General features: G+C 35.8%; 1 protein-coding gene across 1 annotated transcript; it reads left to right on the top strand.

Moving 5' to 3' along the window:
• Window positions 1–10,831: 10,831 nt before the first annotated feature.
• On the top strand, window positions 10,832–13,675 carry LOC103935184. Its single transcript, XM_009344941.3, has 5 exons — window positions 10,832–11,001; window positions 11,144–11,193; window positions 11,620–11,725; window positions 11,811–11,869; window positions 13,203–13,675. The coding sequence occupies exons 1-5, from the start codon at window positions 10,888–10,890 to the stop codon at window positions 13,252–13,254; spliced, it is 381 nt and encodes a 126-aa protein (XP_009343216.1). The 5' UTR covers window positions 10,832–10,887; the 3' UTR covers window positions 13,255–13,675.
• The last annotated feature ends 125 nt before the right edge of the window (window positions 13,676–13,800 follow it).

Here is a 13,800-nt window from a genome sequence, read left to right as displayed (position 1 = left end):
CGAAACTAATTTCAACGATCCAACCGTCAAACATGGTTGTATATACTTCGAGATTGCATATGCCAAAAATTGCAAAAAACAAACATTTTGAGATCAAGTAACAGGAGAAAACCTTTCGACGGTTATCAACGAAAATTCACAATTTAACGGTTACTTTAACTCCGATTTTGATGATTTTTTACAGGTACACTCATTGACCCTATGTGAATACAATGAATGAACTTGATCTTCAATTTAAAATATTTACACCAGTGGATACTATAAAATCTTATATTATACTTAATGAAAGTATGAATAAACTCTAAGTGTTAGTAAATCTATCGTTTTGATAGGATATGCATTCTACGAAATTAATTTTAATGATCTAACCATCAAACATGTTTGTATATACTTCGACATCGAATACGCCAAAAATTGCAAAAAACGAACATTCAAAGATCAAGTAACAGGAGAAAAGTTTTCGACAGTTATCAATGAAAAATCATGATTTAACGGTTATTTTAACTTCGATTTTGATGATTTTTTACAACCACACTCCTTGACCCTATGTAAATACAATGAATGAACTCGATGTTCAATTTAAAATATTTACACTAGTGGATACTACAAAATCTTATGTTATACTTAATAAAAGTATGAATAAAATCTTAAGTGTTAGTGAATCTATCGTTTTGACAGGATACGCATCCTACGAAATTAATTTCAACGATCCAACCGTCAAAATTGCTTGTATATGCTTCGAGATCGCATACACAAAAAATCACAAAAAACAAACATTTAGAGATCAAGTAAAAGGATAAAACTTTTCAACGGTTATCAATGAAAAATCACGATTTAACGGTTAGTTTAACTCCGATTTTGATGATTTTTTACAGCTACACTCCTTGACCCTATATGAATATAATGAATGAACTCGATCTTCAATTAAAACATTTACACTAGTGGATACCGCAAAATCTTATGTTATACTTAATGAAAGTATGAATAAACTCTAAAGTGTTAGTGAATCTATTGTTTTGATGAGATACACATTCTACGAAACTAGTTTCAATGATACAACCGTCAAACATGTTTGTATATACTTCAAGATCGTATACGCCAAAAATTTTAAAAAACAAACATTCAGAGACCAAGTAATGGGACAAAACTTTTTGACGGTTATCAACAAAAAATCACGATTTAATGGTTATTTTAACTCTAATTTTGATGATTTTTTATAGCTACACTCTTTGACCCTATATGAATACAATGAACGAATTTGATCTCCAATTTAAAATATTTACCCTAGTGGATACCACAAAATCTTATGTTATACTTAATGAAAGTATAAATAAACTTTAAGTGTTAGTGAATCTATCATTTTGATGGGATACGCATTATACAAAAATAATTTCAACGATCCAACCATCAAACTTGTTTGTATATGCTTCAAGATCACATACGCTAAAAATCGCAAAAAACAAACATTCAAAGATCAAGTAACAAGACAAAACTTTTCAACGGTTATCAACAAAAAATCATTATTTAACGGTTATTTTAACTTTGATTTTGATGATTTTTTACAGGTATACTCCTTAACCCTATATGAATACAATGATTGAATTCGATCTTCAATTTAAAATATTTACACTAGTGGATACCACAAAATCTTATGTCATGATGATTAATGAAAATTGGGGATTTTGTAAAATGAATAATATGCAAGCTTTGAGTTCCTTGGCAAAGTTTAAACTTTTGAGAAAGGCTTCACAACCTTGAAAACAAAAACTCTTTCATTTTCAATATCCTTGCACATTTAATATTTTGTAATAGACTAGTAGTGTATGGATGTTTGTTTATTAGACTCTTATTTTCAAGTGTAGATGTAGTACTTAAACGACAAATGTGTTTTAATGTTTTGAAGTAAAATTTATGTGGCAATGTGTGGTATGTGAAAATTTAAGAAAAAAAATACATTTTTTTTAACGGGTCATAGCGGGTCATAACGGGTCGAGTAAAGTGACCCGACCTGTTAAAAACCCGTTAAGATAACGAGTGTGACACGACACGATCCGTTAAGATAATAGGTGTTACACAAAAACGAAACGAACACGACAGACACGACCCGTTTGCCAGGCATACACAAAGTACATACCGTCAGTGTCAGTAAAAACAAAAAGGTTAAATTATATTATCATTTTCAAGTTTGGGTCACATGACGAACTCATAAATTTTTTTGTTTTAGTCAAAGCATTGTCTTTTGAACATTGCAATATCATACATATCAACTTACGAATTCGTTTCAATGTTATACATTCATAACTCAACTAGTCAATCTGTTAATTTGGTTGTCAACTGTACATTTTTACTAATATAATGTCAAATTTGTGCCATGTGGGCAAACAACCAATTAAAATTATAATAAATTTTGAATAAAATACAATCTTCAAATTAAATTAAAAAAAGATTCTGAAGCATCGGCCCATGGAGCCCAAATTCTAACGACCCTCCACCCAACCCAAAATCATAATTTTATCCAATTTTAATTTGTTGTTTCTGAGTGGCGGAACCATGATTTTGAGTTAGGAGTCTATCACAAATGTTTAAAAAAAATAAAAATTAAACGGATAGTATTTACAACACTACTAACCAAAACATCACAATATATACGTGAAAAGTAACCAAAATTCAAAATAACAGCATCGATAATATTACATATTCCTAATAATCACACTAATCATTCTCAATGAGTTTTTGTGACAACCCGTTCCAAATTTTACGTTTTTATTTTATTTTAAAAGCGTGAATTTACGAAATTGCCCTAGAGGCAAGGACTTTGACTTCCGTTGACCATCGACTTGAAAGATGTGGGACTTATTCTTTTAGCATATCCTCGTAGTACTCATTGGTTCGAACGTATAGGCGAAAGCCGTTTGCGAGTCTGGATTATAACGGTATAGTTACGGACGTTCGAAATTGGTTATTCAAGGTTAGTGTTTATTTAAATTAAATCCCCACTTTGTGGGGGAAGCCCAATCAGAAAGAAAGAAGAAAAGAAAAGAAAAGAGCAAAAAAAAAAAAAAAAAAAGGGGAAAAGCTTCCCGTGCACCCATACCTGCACCCACCGCGCGTCCATTTTCCAAGGCCGATTCCGGCCAACTCCGGTGGAGTTTTTCGATGCCACCACCACCATCTTGAAGCTCTCATTCCCCTCTACAAAACCCACCCAAGAACCACCTTGATTAACCACGGGATGTGGAGGTTTGAGGTCACGAAAGTTGACGAAAATCAATGGTGCTCCGGCCACCCTTCTCCATTTTCCAGCAAAGCGATGGCTGATGCCACCACTTGGACTTTGTAGCCCATCATCCCAGGAGCAAACCCAACCAACCTTGACCCCGTTGGACCACCGTAGACGACGAATCGACGTCGGGAAGTTTTAGGCACCCGCCGACTTCGTGGGCAAAATTGACCATCTTCCGTCCACTTTTGGACTTCGTGGCAGGTATGAAAGTTGCTCCACTCACTGAGATCTTCATTTCTGTGAAGTTTGAGAATTTTTGGAAATAGTTGGATTTTCCGGCGAGTCGGGGCGGCCGACCGCCACCCGCGGCGGCGCGTGGCCAGTGGGCCGCCAATGCTATTTTTAGGCTATGTCGAATGTCTTGAATTCAATTTTGTTATTTGAATGACATAGGTTGATCGTTGGAACCTAAATTCGTTACGATACATTGCTTGACGAAAATGTGAATCGACGATCCGACCGTTGGATCGTCACCAAACTTGGGTACATTATAATACGTAATATTTAAAGATCATAGGAATTTATGGATCGGAAATCCGATGTACGGATCTTCCCGAATTGGATTTGTAATATTTAAAGATCATAGGAATTTATGTTCACTTGTTTTAGGCAATTGGCGGAGATCTGACCGTTGGATCGTAATGAAATTTTAATATGTTATTCTAGAAACATATTGTGGATCGTTGGAAGTTGCGGATTGGAAATCTGATATGTGGATCTTCCGGGTCAGGTTATACAGGGTTGTAAACCCTACCGTCGATCTTTGATCGACGGTTGACTTGTGGTCAATGGGTCTCAAACTATTTTAGAATGTCGTTGAGGTTGTGTTTTATGTGAATTACATATTCTACGGATAAGAGTTCTGAGATGTGATTTGATAATTGGTCACATGGACCAATCATTCAGGACGCCTCGATGCGTGCGCTAGAGAATCATAGCGTGAACTCCAGGTGAGTGCATCTTTTCCTTTTTATCATACATATTATTGAGAGTTCTATTGACACCTTTAAATTGATTAGGCATATTACTTTCATATATAATTATTGTGAATGCTTGAAGTACTATATGAACTACGAATGGCTTGATCCCTATTTAGGGTACGTAGGCAGTCTAACGAGACGTTAGATGCAGCCATAAAATGTTTGAGACAAAAGCCTTGCTTGGGAAATTGAGTAATGCGAAGGAAATTGGTAAAGACAAGTTTTAGTTTTGTGAATTAGTTAGTTAAATTAGAGTTAATTGGGTTGTTATGGATAATTATCCCTGAAAATAAGTAGTTTGGAAGTAGGGCGTTATTGATTGTACACTTCACACCATATTGTTTATAATTGAAAATGCTACGACATGGTTGAGTAGTAGATTGCATCATGATATATCCATATGTATATTACTTGCATATAATTATTGGGAATGCTTTCAAGTGCAAAGGTGAACTCAGGACACCCAGGTAAGTTCAGGTGAGTTTATGGTACTAGTTGAATCGATTGCGTTATAGCATGACTACAGTTATGAGTTAGGCAACTTCGATACGGTCGTACTGGTTGCCATGAGTTGCACATGTTATATTGAGATGTACTGAGAGCTCATAAACCTGCACCTCGGTGTTAGTGCTCCCGCCCGTGGCCAGGGCACAGTCCTTCACGTGATGTTCACCTCCCGCACCTTACGCTTACCTTGGATCCAAGGTAGGTGCACAGTCATGTCGTACAGACCACTTTAGGTGGTTCCGACTCGTAGGTGACCCGCGATTATTCGTACAGCCTTCACGTGATCGTAGCACTAGAGCGTTTATATGTATTACACCCAGGCCTGTCGTACAGACCACTTTAGGTGGTTCCGACTCGTGTGCAGGTATACTTATTGAGCTATTGGCTAGCCAGGATTGATGAGATATGGATAAGTCGTACAGGTCACTATAGGTGACTCCGACTTATATGCTAGCCAGGATTGATGAGATATGGATAAGTCGTACATGTCACTATAGGTGACTCCGACTTATATGCTAGCTAGGATTGACGAGATATGGATAAGTCGTACAGGTCACTATAGGTGACTTCGACTTATATGCTAGCCATGATTGATGAGATACGGATAAGTTGTACATGTCATTTTAGCTGACTCTAACTGATATATCACTTTGTATTGATTTAGTTCATTTGGCTTACTTATTAATGTATGGTGGATGTGATGGCAAACCGTGGTTTTGGTCATTTCCGAGTATGGTTTGGATATATGTATATATGTGGTACTGTCTTATGGAAAACGATACGGGTTTTACATTTAGGGGCATTACTTTTTGAGAGGTAGTAACTTTGGGAAGCTTGGTTTTATTGCTTATTCACACCTTCTGTTTGGTGCCCTCCAGGTTTTAGCTGCTGAGTTTGTATCGACAAGAATCTGTGGCGAATCTTAGTATTGATGGATATTTTTGAGGGTATGATTCTTACCCACATTATTGTACCTTACTTATGCTCTGACATCGCGCGTGAAATGGGTTCGCTCCCACTCGTAGCGCACTCTGGTACTTAGACACTTTTAGATTCAAATTTATTCACTTTTTATGCACTATCACATTTTATGGCTTCGTCACCTTCCAGGTGTCGGCCAGCACAGCTCGATTCAGGGTCCAAGTGGACTTTCTGGGTCGGGGTGTGTCAGTTTTCATTTTTTGAAACCGTTGCATGATAGCTTCGTCCTCTATACTATTAAAAATATCATTCTCAACATAAGCAACCAAACAATCATTCCACAAATCACCCATTCAATTGCGTAAGGTGTTCTTCACGATGTTCATAGTAGAAATGACTTGCTCTGCACTTATGGTTGCAACCGATAAGATGAGTAAGCATGATATTTCTTTGTTTCAACCATCTTTTGTACAAGATCGCTAATTCCTTTCAAACCTGCAAACCCATTATTAGAGGTCATGTGTAACAACCCATCTCAAATATTACATTTTAATTTGATAAATTTACGAAGATACCCGTGAAATCGTTGACTCTCATGTAATGACATGTAGGAATTTTTCTTTTAACATATTCACGTTGCACTCGTCGATACGAACGTGTAGGCGCTAGTGGATTTGAATTCGAAGCTAAAATGAAGTTTTTACAAATTTTGAACGTCAAGGGTATTTAGGTAATTTTACATTTGTAATTATTTTTCCATTTTGTATTCAATAACTTTGTTTTGTGAGCCACTAGAGCCCACATATTTGTCCCATGTCCCCTACCCTTCTCTCTCTTTTTCGAGATTCTATCCGTCCCTTTCTTTTTATACTTTAAATTGTACAAATTCTCTCCCTCACTCATCTTTCATACTACACTATCTCTCATCTCTTTCTCTACCATTTCCGTGCACTGTCCCCCTCACCTTAGCCCTCAGAGCATCCCCAATGGGGGCTTTATCCTCTATCAAGCTACTGTAGCAAATATATGTATAAGGATCGTTAACAATCAAACCCTAACCCTAGTTTAGAAATATAGCATTAAGTGACAACTGCTGCAATTATTACATTATTATGCATGCATTGATTATAACAAGTGGTAAGGGTTTACTTACTTGTAGAAGAAGACATTAACAACAAATTAATCACTTGTCTTCTCTTCTCTTGGTTATGAAATTGATCCAAGAACACTCAATGGGACTGTTTCTTCGTGAAGGATCATACACACCCGAGAAGAGAAACCAAAGTGATATTTATATGTAGTGCAACTCATCATCCCATCAAGGATGCAATTACAAGCAGTTTATCTATTTAACTGCTACCAAATTCAAATTATTGCAACTTAAGTTTCCCTCATTTGTGGCTCTAATCATGTACGAGTTGCACATATAAGTCCTAAATGAAATACAACCATTTTGTTCTATATAATTGCACTAAATATGAACTGATGAAGCTCACTACATTTTAGGGTTTCTTACATTCTCCCACATGAGCAAAATCTATTCATTATTCTAAATTGCAAATATACATACAAATGTGATCACTGATTGCATTTTCTCAATGACTTTAACAACTATATATTGAAAATTTTCCAATTGAGTTTTAAAGCTATTTAACATTGAATACAATGTCAGAACTCTAAAACCACAAATTGATCAAACTCCAATATATCTATGTTGTATTCAAGAGAAAGAAATTCTTGGGAGAGAATTGCATGCAAATTAAATACTCCCATATTTCTTTGGTCACAAGGCACTGCAGATACCTTAAACACTTGAATAATCATTAAGCATCTTGAAGACATTAACCTTTAGCATTAAATCACATGTTGACTGCAAACCCATTTTCTGTACATGTTTGTTGAAGACTATAACATTCAAAGCCTTTGTCATTGGATCTGCAACCATGTCATGTGTGCTGATATGTTGAATGTGAATCACACCCTCTCTTACTTTATCTTGAACCTTCAAATACTTAATATCCATAAGTTTTGATGCCTCTGATCTTTTGTTGTTTTTAGCAAAGAATACTGCAATTGTATTATCACAGTAGAGCTTAAGTGGTCTTTCAATGCTTCTCATAATTTTCATCTCATAAATTAAGTTTTTCATCTAGTTACATTGTTTCATTACCTCAAAACAGCCAATGTATTCAAACTCCATAATGGATACTGCTGCTCTATGAGACAGCACCACTACACATCAGAAAAAATATAGCCTTGGTAGACATTTTGTCATCAATACATCCACCTTAGTCTACATCAGTATAACATACTAGTTCTAGATCGTCAACATGATGATAACACAACACATACAATTGAGTCATTTTTAACTATCTCAACACCTTTTTGCTAGCATTACAGTGAGCCAACCTTGGATTCAATTGAAACCTTCCTAAAACACCTAACACAAGAGCCAAATCTGGCCTGCTACAAACTTGTTTGTACATCACACTACCAATTAAAGAAGAATAAGGCTTATTCTTCATGGTATGCACTTCATAATCAGTAATAGAACATTGAGTAATGACAACTTATTACCTTTGCCGAGTGGTAAATCTCCACCACTGCAATTCTCCATATTAAACCTTTTGAGAACCTTATCAATGTAGGCTCTCTGTGACAAGCCTAACCATCTTTTGGACCGATTTCTAGCAATCTCAAAGCCTAAAACATAGTGTGCTTCCCCCAAATCTTTCATGACAAAGCTACTGGAAAACATGTTTTTGGTTTCTCTAAGCAAATGACCATTAGAACTGGCAAGTAAAATGTCATCCACATAGAGAACCATAAAGATAAAGGTGAACTTTACCATTTTGAAATAAATGTAGTTGTCAATCTTGTTCTTTACAAAACCAAAGTCTGTCACAACTTGATCAAACTTTTTTATACCATTGTCTAGAGGCCTGCTTGAGTCCATATATTGATTTGTTAAGTTTACAAACCATGTTTTCCGTCCCCCTTTCAATGAATCCAGTTGGTTGTTTGATATATCTCTTCATTGAGACCACCATTCAAAAAAGTTGTCTTAACATAATCAAAAACTTGTACGTGTGTAATGTTTAGCTGGTGTCCAAACACGAGTTGTACTGAGAAATATTGATGGTTGGTAACTGGTCTCAACCAAACTTAATAGTGAATTATGTATAATGGTATGTCCACATGTAGAAAACTTGCATTTTCATGAGTAGAGCGTGGGTAATCAATTTCATCCGCTTAATAAATGCTTCTACTCAATCATTTTTGAGTATGAACATGAGGAACATGGTGTTCAACATTGATGCCCAATGACATGCAATAATCATCAAAACTTCGAGATGTAAACTCTCCAGCAAAATGTATCATACATCAAGGAACTTTTGGTCCTTATTTAATAGCCTATGAATTGGGACTCTCATAGCCTTTATTACAATTAAGTTGTGGCACTTTGGCTCTTCAAACTTAAGGTACTTATCAAGAAACTCCATGTCCGATCTTGAGGATCTAGGGACTTCATACTTGATCTTTTTGCATGATGGAACTTTGGGTCCAATCATTTTATGTGATGAGGATCAAGAAACTTCAGGTTATGATCTAATCAAGGAACTTTGGGTCCGATATGCATTCATCGTAACAAAAAAAAAGTACAATAAATAAATTAAAGCAATAGGTGGTAATTCCAGTTATGATAAATACATTACTTTTAAGTAAATAAAGTTTGTGACAAGGGCTTTGATCCAGCACCATTCACATAAATATCAACGCTTTAAAGCCAAGAGTAATAATTCTACCTACTATAAATATATAGAACTTGTGATAGGTTTTAAACCAACACCATGCACATAAATATGACAAAATAGAAAATGCAATGATTAAGTCCTCATCTTTTGCTTTTTTCTTTTTCTTGTTCTGCCACTTTCTTTTACTTCATCCTTTTACTTTTATTATTATTATTTCACAATTCGAAGTCATTTTAGTTATCCAGGAAATACTAGTAACACTAATTTCCAATTGGTGTTCCTCCTCGGGTGAGTTTCGAAAAACATCAAAACGGTTCTCATAAGTTTTGGAGTCAAGAGTGTCTGTAACTTATGAGAAGATCAAACCGTTATATTTAGTTCAAATTTTAGTATGATATGGATAAGAGGATACCGAACAACTTTCGTGAAGAAACAATTTTGATCTGAGTTACCGAAATGGAGTTTTGGTACTCATAAGGTGCCTATCCAATTTTCTGTGGAAATTAGAAATTGGTTTGGTATTTTAGACATCTGCGATGATTGCACTGTTGGAATTTTCTGAAAATTTGATATGTTGTAGGTACTGGGCGACGAATAACTTTGAAGAAGAAAGTATTTCAATCCGAGGTCTGAAATTTGGAGTTTCGAGGCTGTTTACATGGCTATCAGATTCTTTACGAATGTTGAGTTTGTACTCTTTTGCTTCTGCAAAGGATGATGTGCAGTCATACAATAACATATATATTTATCTGTGAGATTCCAGGCAACATAGGTGAACATGATTTGTGATTTTGTGCTTTCCACTGACACGAGAGCTTCTCGTGTTGATAACGTGTTGTAAAAATGACGGTGTGTGCAGTGACATAAATAAAACAAGACATAAAATTTACGAGGTTCCTCTACAATCAGTGTGATTGGAGTACGTCATCGAAGCAGCAATCATGCTTTTATTTATAATCTGAAGTAATAAGATTACAAAGATAACTCTTTCTATTCTCTCATCATTTTCTCTTCTCTCAACCATGAGCCTTGTGACTTCGCCCTTCTTCCTCTCTTCGTTCTTCTTTCTTTTCAGTTGTAAGGCTTTATGTTTTTGTGTGTGATTTTATATGGAATGATGAGGCGGCAAGTGAATTAGTGGACAAATATGTAGAGTTGTAGTGGGTTGATCATCCACACATTGAATGACTTATAAGATTACAACACTTTTATTCGTTTCATTAAATATTAAGTTACTTTCATTAAATAAAAGTGGTGGATGATTTTTTATTAAAAAAAAGTTCACCCAAATTCTTTTCATTAAAACCCGCTAAAGAATAGGGCAACCCATAATTTATTTAAACATAAGCAAATATAACATAATTGTTTTTACATCGTTGTCCTAAATTCAACCGAACTCCCAACAGAAGCAGAAGAAGAAGAAACAAGAAACAGAAGACAAATGACAAATCAGAATTCTTCATCTTCTTCCCCGCTCAGAATTCTAATTCTTCTACTAGTATTCTTGCTCTTCTCTCCCACCAACACAAATGCCAAGTCTCATCGCCCAATCTCTGTATTCCAAAATCCTCTTGTTCTTCTTCTTCTTCTGTCAATTTTCTTTTAATTTCTTATCTGTTTCAATGTTTGTCGGCCTTTTTATTTTTGAATACTAATTCTTAATTTATGGTGGGTTTTGTTGTTGGTATATTTGACAGGATATGGAGACAAGGCAGAAGAAAAGCCAGTGTTATGCTGACATTGAGAGGTACATCCACCTCCTTCTCTCCTTTTTTTTCCATTTTCTTAAATTTACTATTTCTTCCTTGGAAATTAGAAAATCTGTGACAAGAAAATTAGAAAGAGTTTAATTTCTGTTTTAAGCAATGGATCTGTGATTAGAGTGCGATGTGATTTAACCCCACCAAAATATTCGAATTATATTTATTAAAGAAATCATTTTTCCCTTCTTTAATTGTTTTAACTTAATGGAACAAGAATTTCTGCTTTTGGTAGTTGTATGAGTGATATGGTCTACCTGCAAACTGTATTGAATTAAAACTGCATGAGAAAAATTCTTTCAATGCATATGCAACATGCTTTAAAAGATGTGATGATGGACTGGCACGCGGGTTTTTTTTTAGAAAATGTGTAGTCTCTGACTGCTCCTTTTTGTTTTCGATGATCGGAGTAGCGGATTGTGGGGTTGGCATTGCAAGTCGTCTTTGATAGCAAAAGAGAATTGTGCTTTGCGATGCCTTTCTCCGACTTGCTATGAGCTTATCTACGAGAGTGATCCGGTAAGATGGATAATATTCAGATTTTCTGTTATTGGATTCGACATGTTACATTTCTTATTTTACATGGGGTGTGTTTTCATTGTAGCTCGAAGAAGGTGAAAAAGATATGATTAGGGGCCAAGAGTTCAAGTATTGTATGCATAAGTAAGTTCCATGTCTTTATGGATATGAAATGTTATTGCTAATTCAGTTTGTGCAAAGTGAAGATTATATTTTTATAGGATTTCATAAGACCACGGTTACAAACTATTTACATAGCTGGATTTCTGTTAGGGTTCATTTGTGGATACATTAAATAGCATTTTTTAACAGTGGAAACTTAAATTTCTTGCGGTACTTTTTAGACAACATTACAAGGGTTGATTGAAGGAAAAGTTTGTTTTTGGTGTGCATTTTGTAGTTGATTGTCGGGGCAATTTAGGGAATTAGTGTTGGTTGGGTTTCACATTTGCTGGTATAAACAGGCTTGTTGGCCAATGTTGATACCTCTAATAAACCAACCATGTCCAGGCTTTCTTAGCTTGGCAACCTTCTCCTTTTAGACTTTTCGTGGCTTGGCTCCAACGGGGTGATTGGTAGTGGAGGATTAATTTGGGATTGGCATGTTAAATGATTATTGGTTTTATTGCTAAGAAAAGGGTTGGGGAGTTTCTCCATACTGAGCTCTGGGCAATGTATTATGGTTCGAAGATGGCTAAAACAAGAAACTTTTCTCATCTGATTCTGGAGGTGGATTCTTCTTTGGTCGTCAATCTTCATTCGTGGTTTTGCTAGCATTAATCATCCTCTTTACGGTGTTTGTCTCGGAGTGTAGAAATTTGATTCAAGGGAACTGGAATTGCAAGCTGCAACATGTTCATAGAGAACACAATTTTGCAGCCTGCGGGTTAGCCAAGTTGGGTCTAACAAGTGAGATGGATTTTCAAGAGCTTGCGGAGCCTTTCCTGATTTAGTACAAGCTACTGTTGGTAATTGTTCTGGTGTTGCCAGAGCTGGATAGTAGTTTGCTTTTCTCTTTTTCTCCCTTGTAACCGAAAAATTATGAGCACACATTTTTTTCTCTTAAATAAACAATATACACGAGTAAATTTTTAGGCTACTTATATCATTGTAATTTATTATATAGTAACCAAAAACTATATGCCTGTTTGTGTGCTTGGCGATAAAAAGGATGAGCTGCATGTCGTCGTAAGCAAACAGGCTTAGCATAGGAATATGTTCTGCAGATGTTTCAAGCCTTATTGGCAGATTGCTTACCTCCGCCCTATTCTTTAAGTTTCCGCCTGCTTAGCAGGGTTAATCACGGCATTTGATCAATTTGGTGCTTTAATAAAAGTTTCTAGCTTCTCCTCATCATGTTAATCTTGCAATTTCCCACCGACTTAAGAGACAGTTTACATACACACATAACCGCATCATGGTAATTGACGAATTAGTTTGGCTTGTTTTGTAACTCTCGATTCATGTTGCCTTGCAGGTTATCTTTGGGGGAGAGCCTTGAGGGTATCAAGGGTACATTTAATTATTAAATATTCAGGTGGCAATGTTAATGCTTGTAGAATAAGTTCATATGAAGCCATGGATTTCTTCTCCACTGGAAAAAGAAGAAAACAGGTAACACAGAAGTCGTACTTCATTTCCCAGTCATCTCTTGGTTGTCTTCCCTTGCATGTAGTGCAATGTTCTATGCACACCAGGTTCAGACTGTCCAGAGTGTCTGACACTACGGCTTATGTTCTGTCTTCAGCCGACGTGGAAATTATCCGTATGATTACGAGAATGTTTCTGACTTGTTCAATAGTTACTGTAATGTCCTTGAACGAAACTGAGGTTAGCCTAATCATAATCGGAACACCAATATTTTTGAATTTCAGTATGAGAAAGCAAACATCTGCATTTCATCTTGTTACAGATGAAAATGGAGGTATTATTGCTCTATCACTATTAAGACCGAGAGAGTTTTACTTGGAAAGCAAGTTGCTCGAATGTGTTCTTTTTGTTGTGGAGGAAAAATACATTACAACAACAGCATGCAATTTCTGAGCAACTGGAACTTGCTTTCGATGATTGTTAGT

This window comes from the organism of the source record quoted next, unplaced genomic scaffold (assembly GCF_019419815.1).
Source record: "Pyrus x bretschneideri cultivar Hongxiangsu unplaced genomic scaffold, Pyrus_bretschneideri_v1 Contig35, whole genome shotgun sequence".
Classification (NCBI taxonomy): domain Eukaryota; kingdom Viridiplantae; phylum Streptophyta; class Magnoliopsida; order Rosales; family Rosaceae; genus Pyrus; species Pyrus x bretschneideri.
Note: the sequence above shows the minus strand (reverse complement) of the source record. Positions and strands in the feature narration are given on the sequence as shown.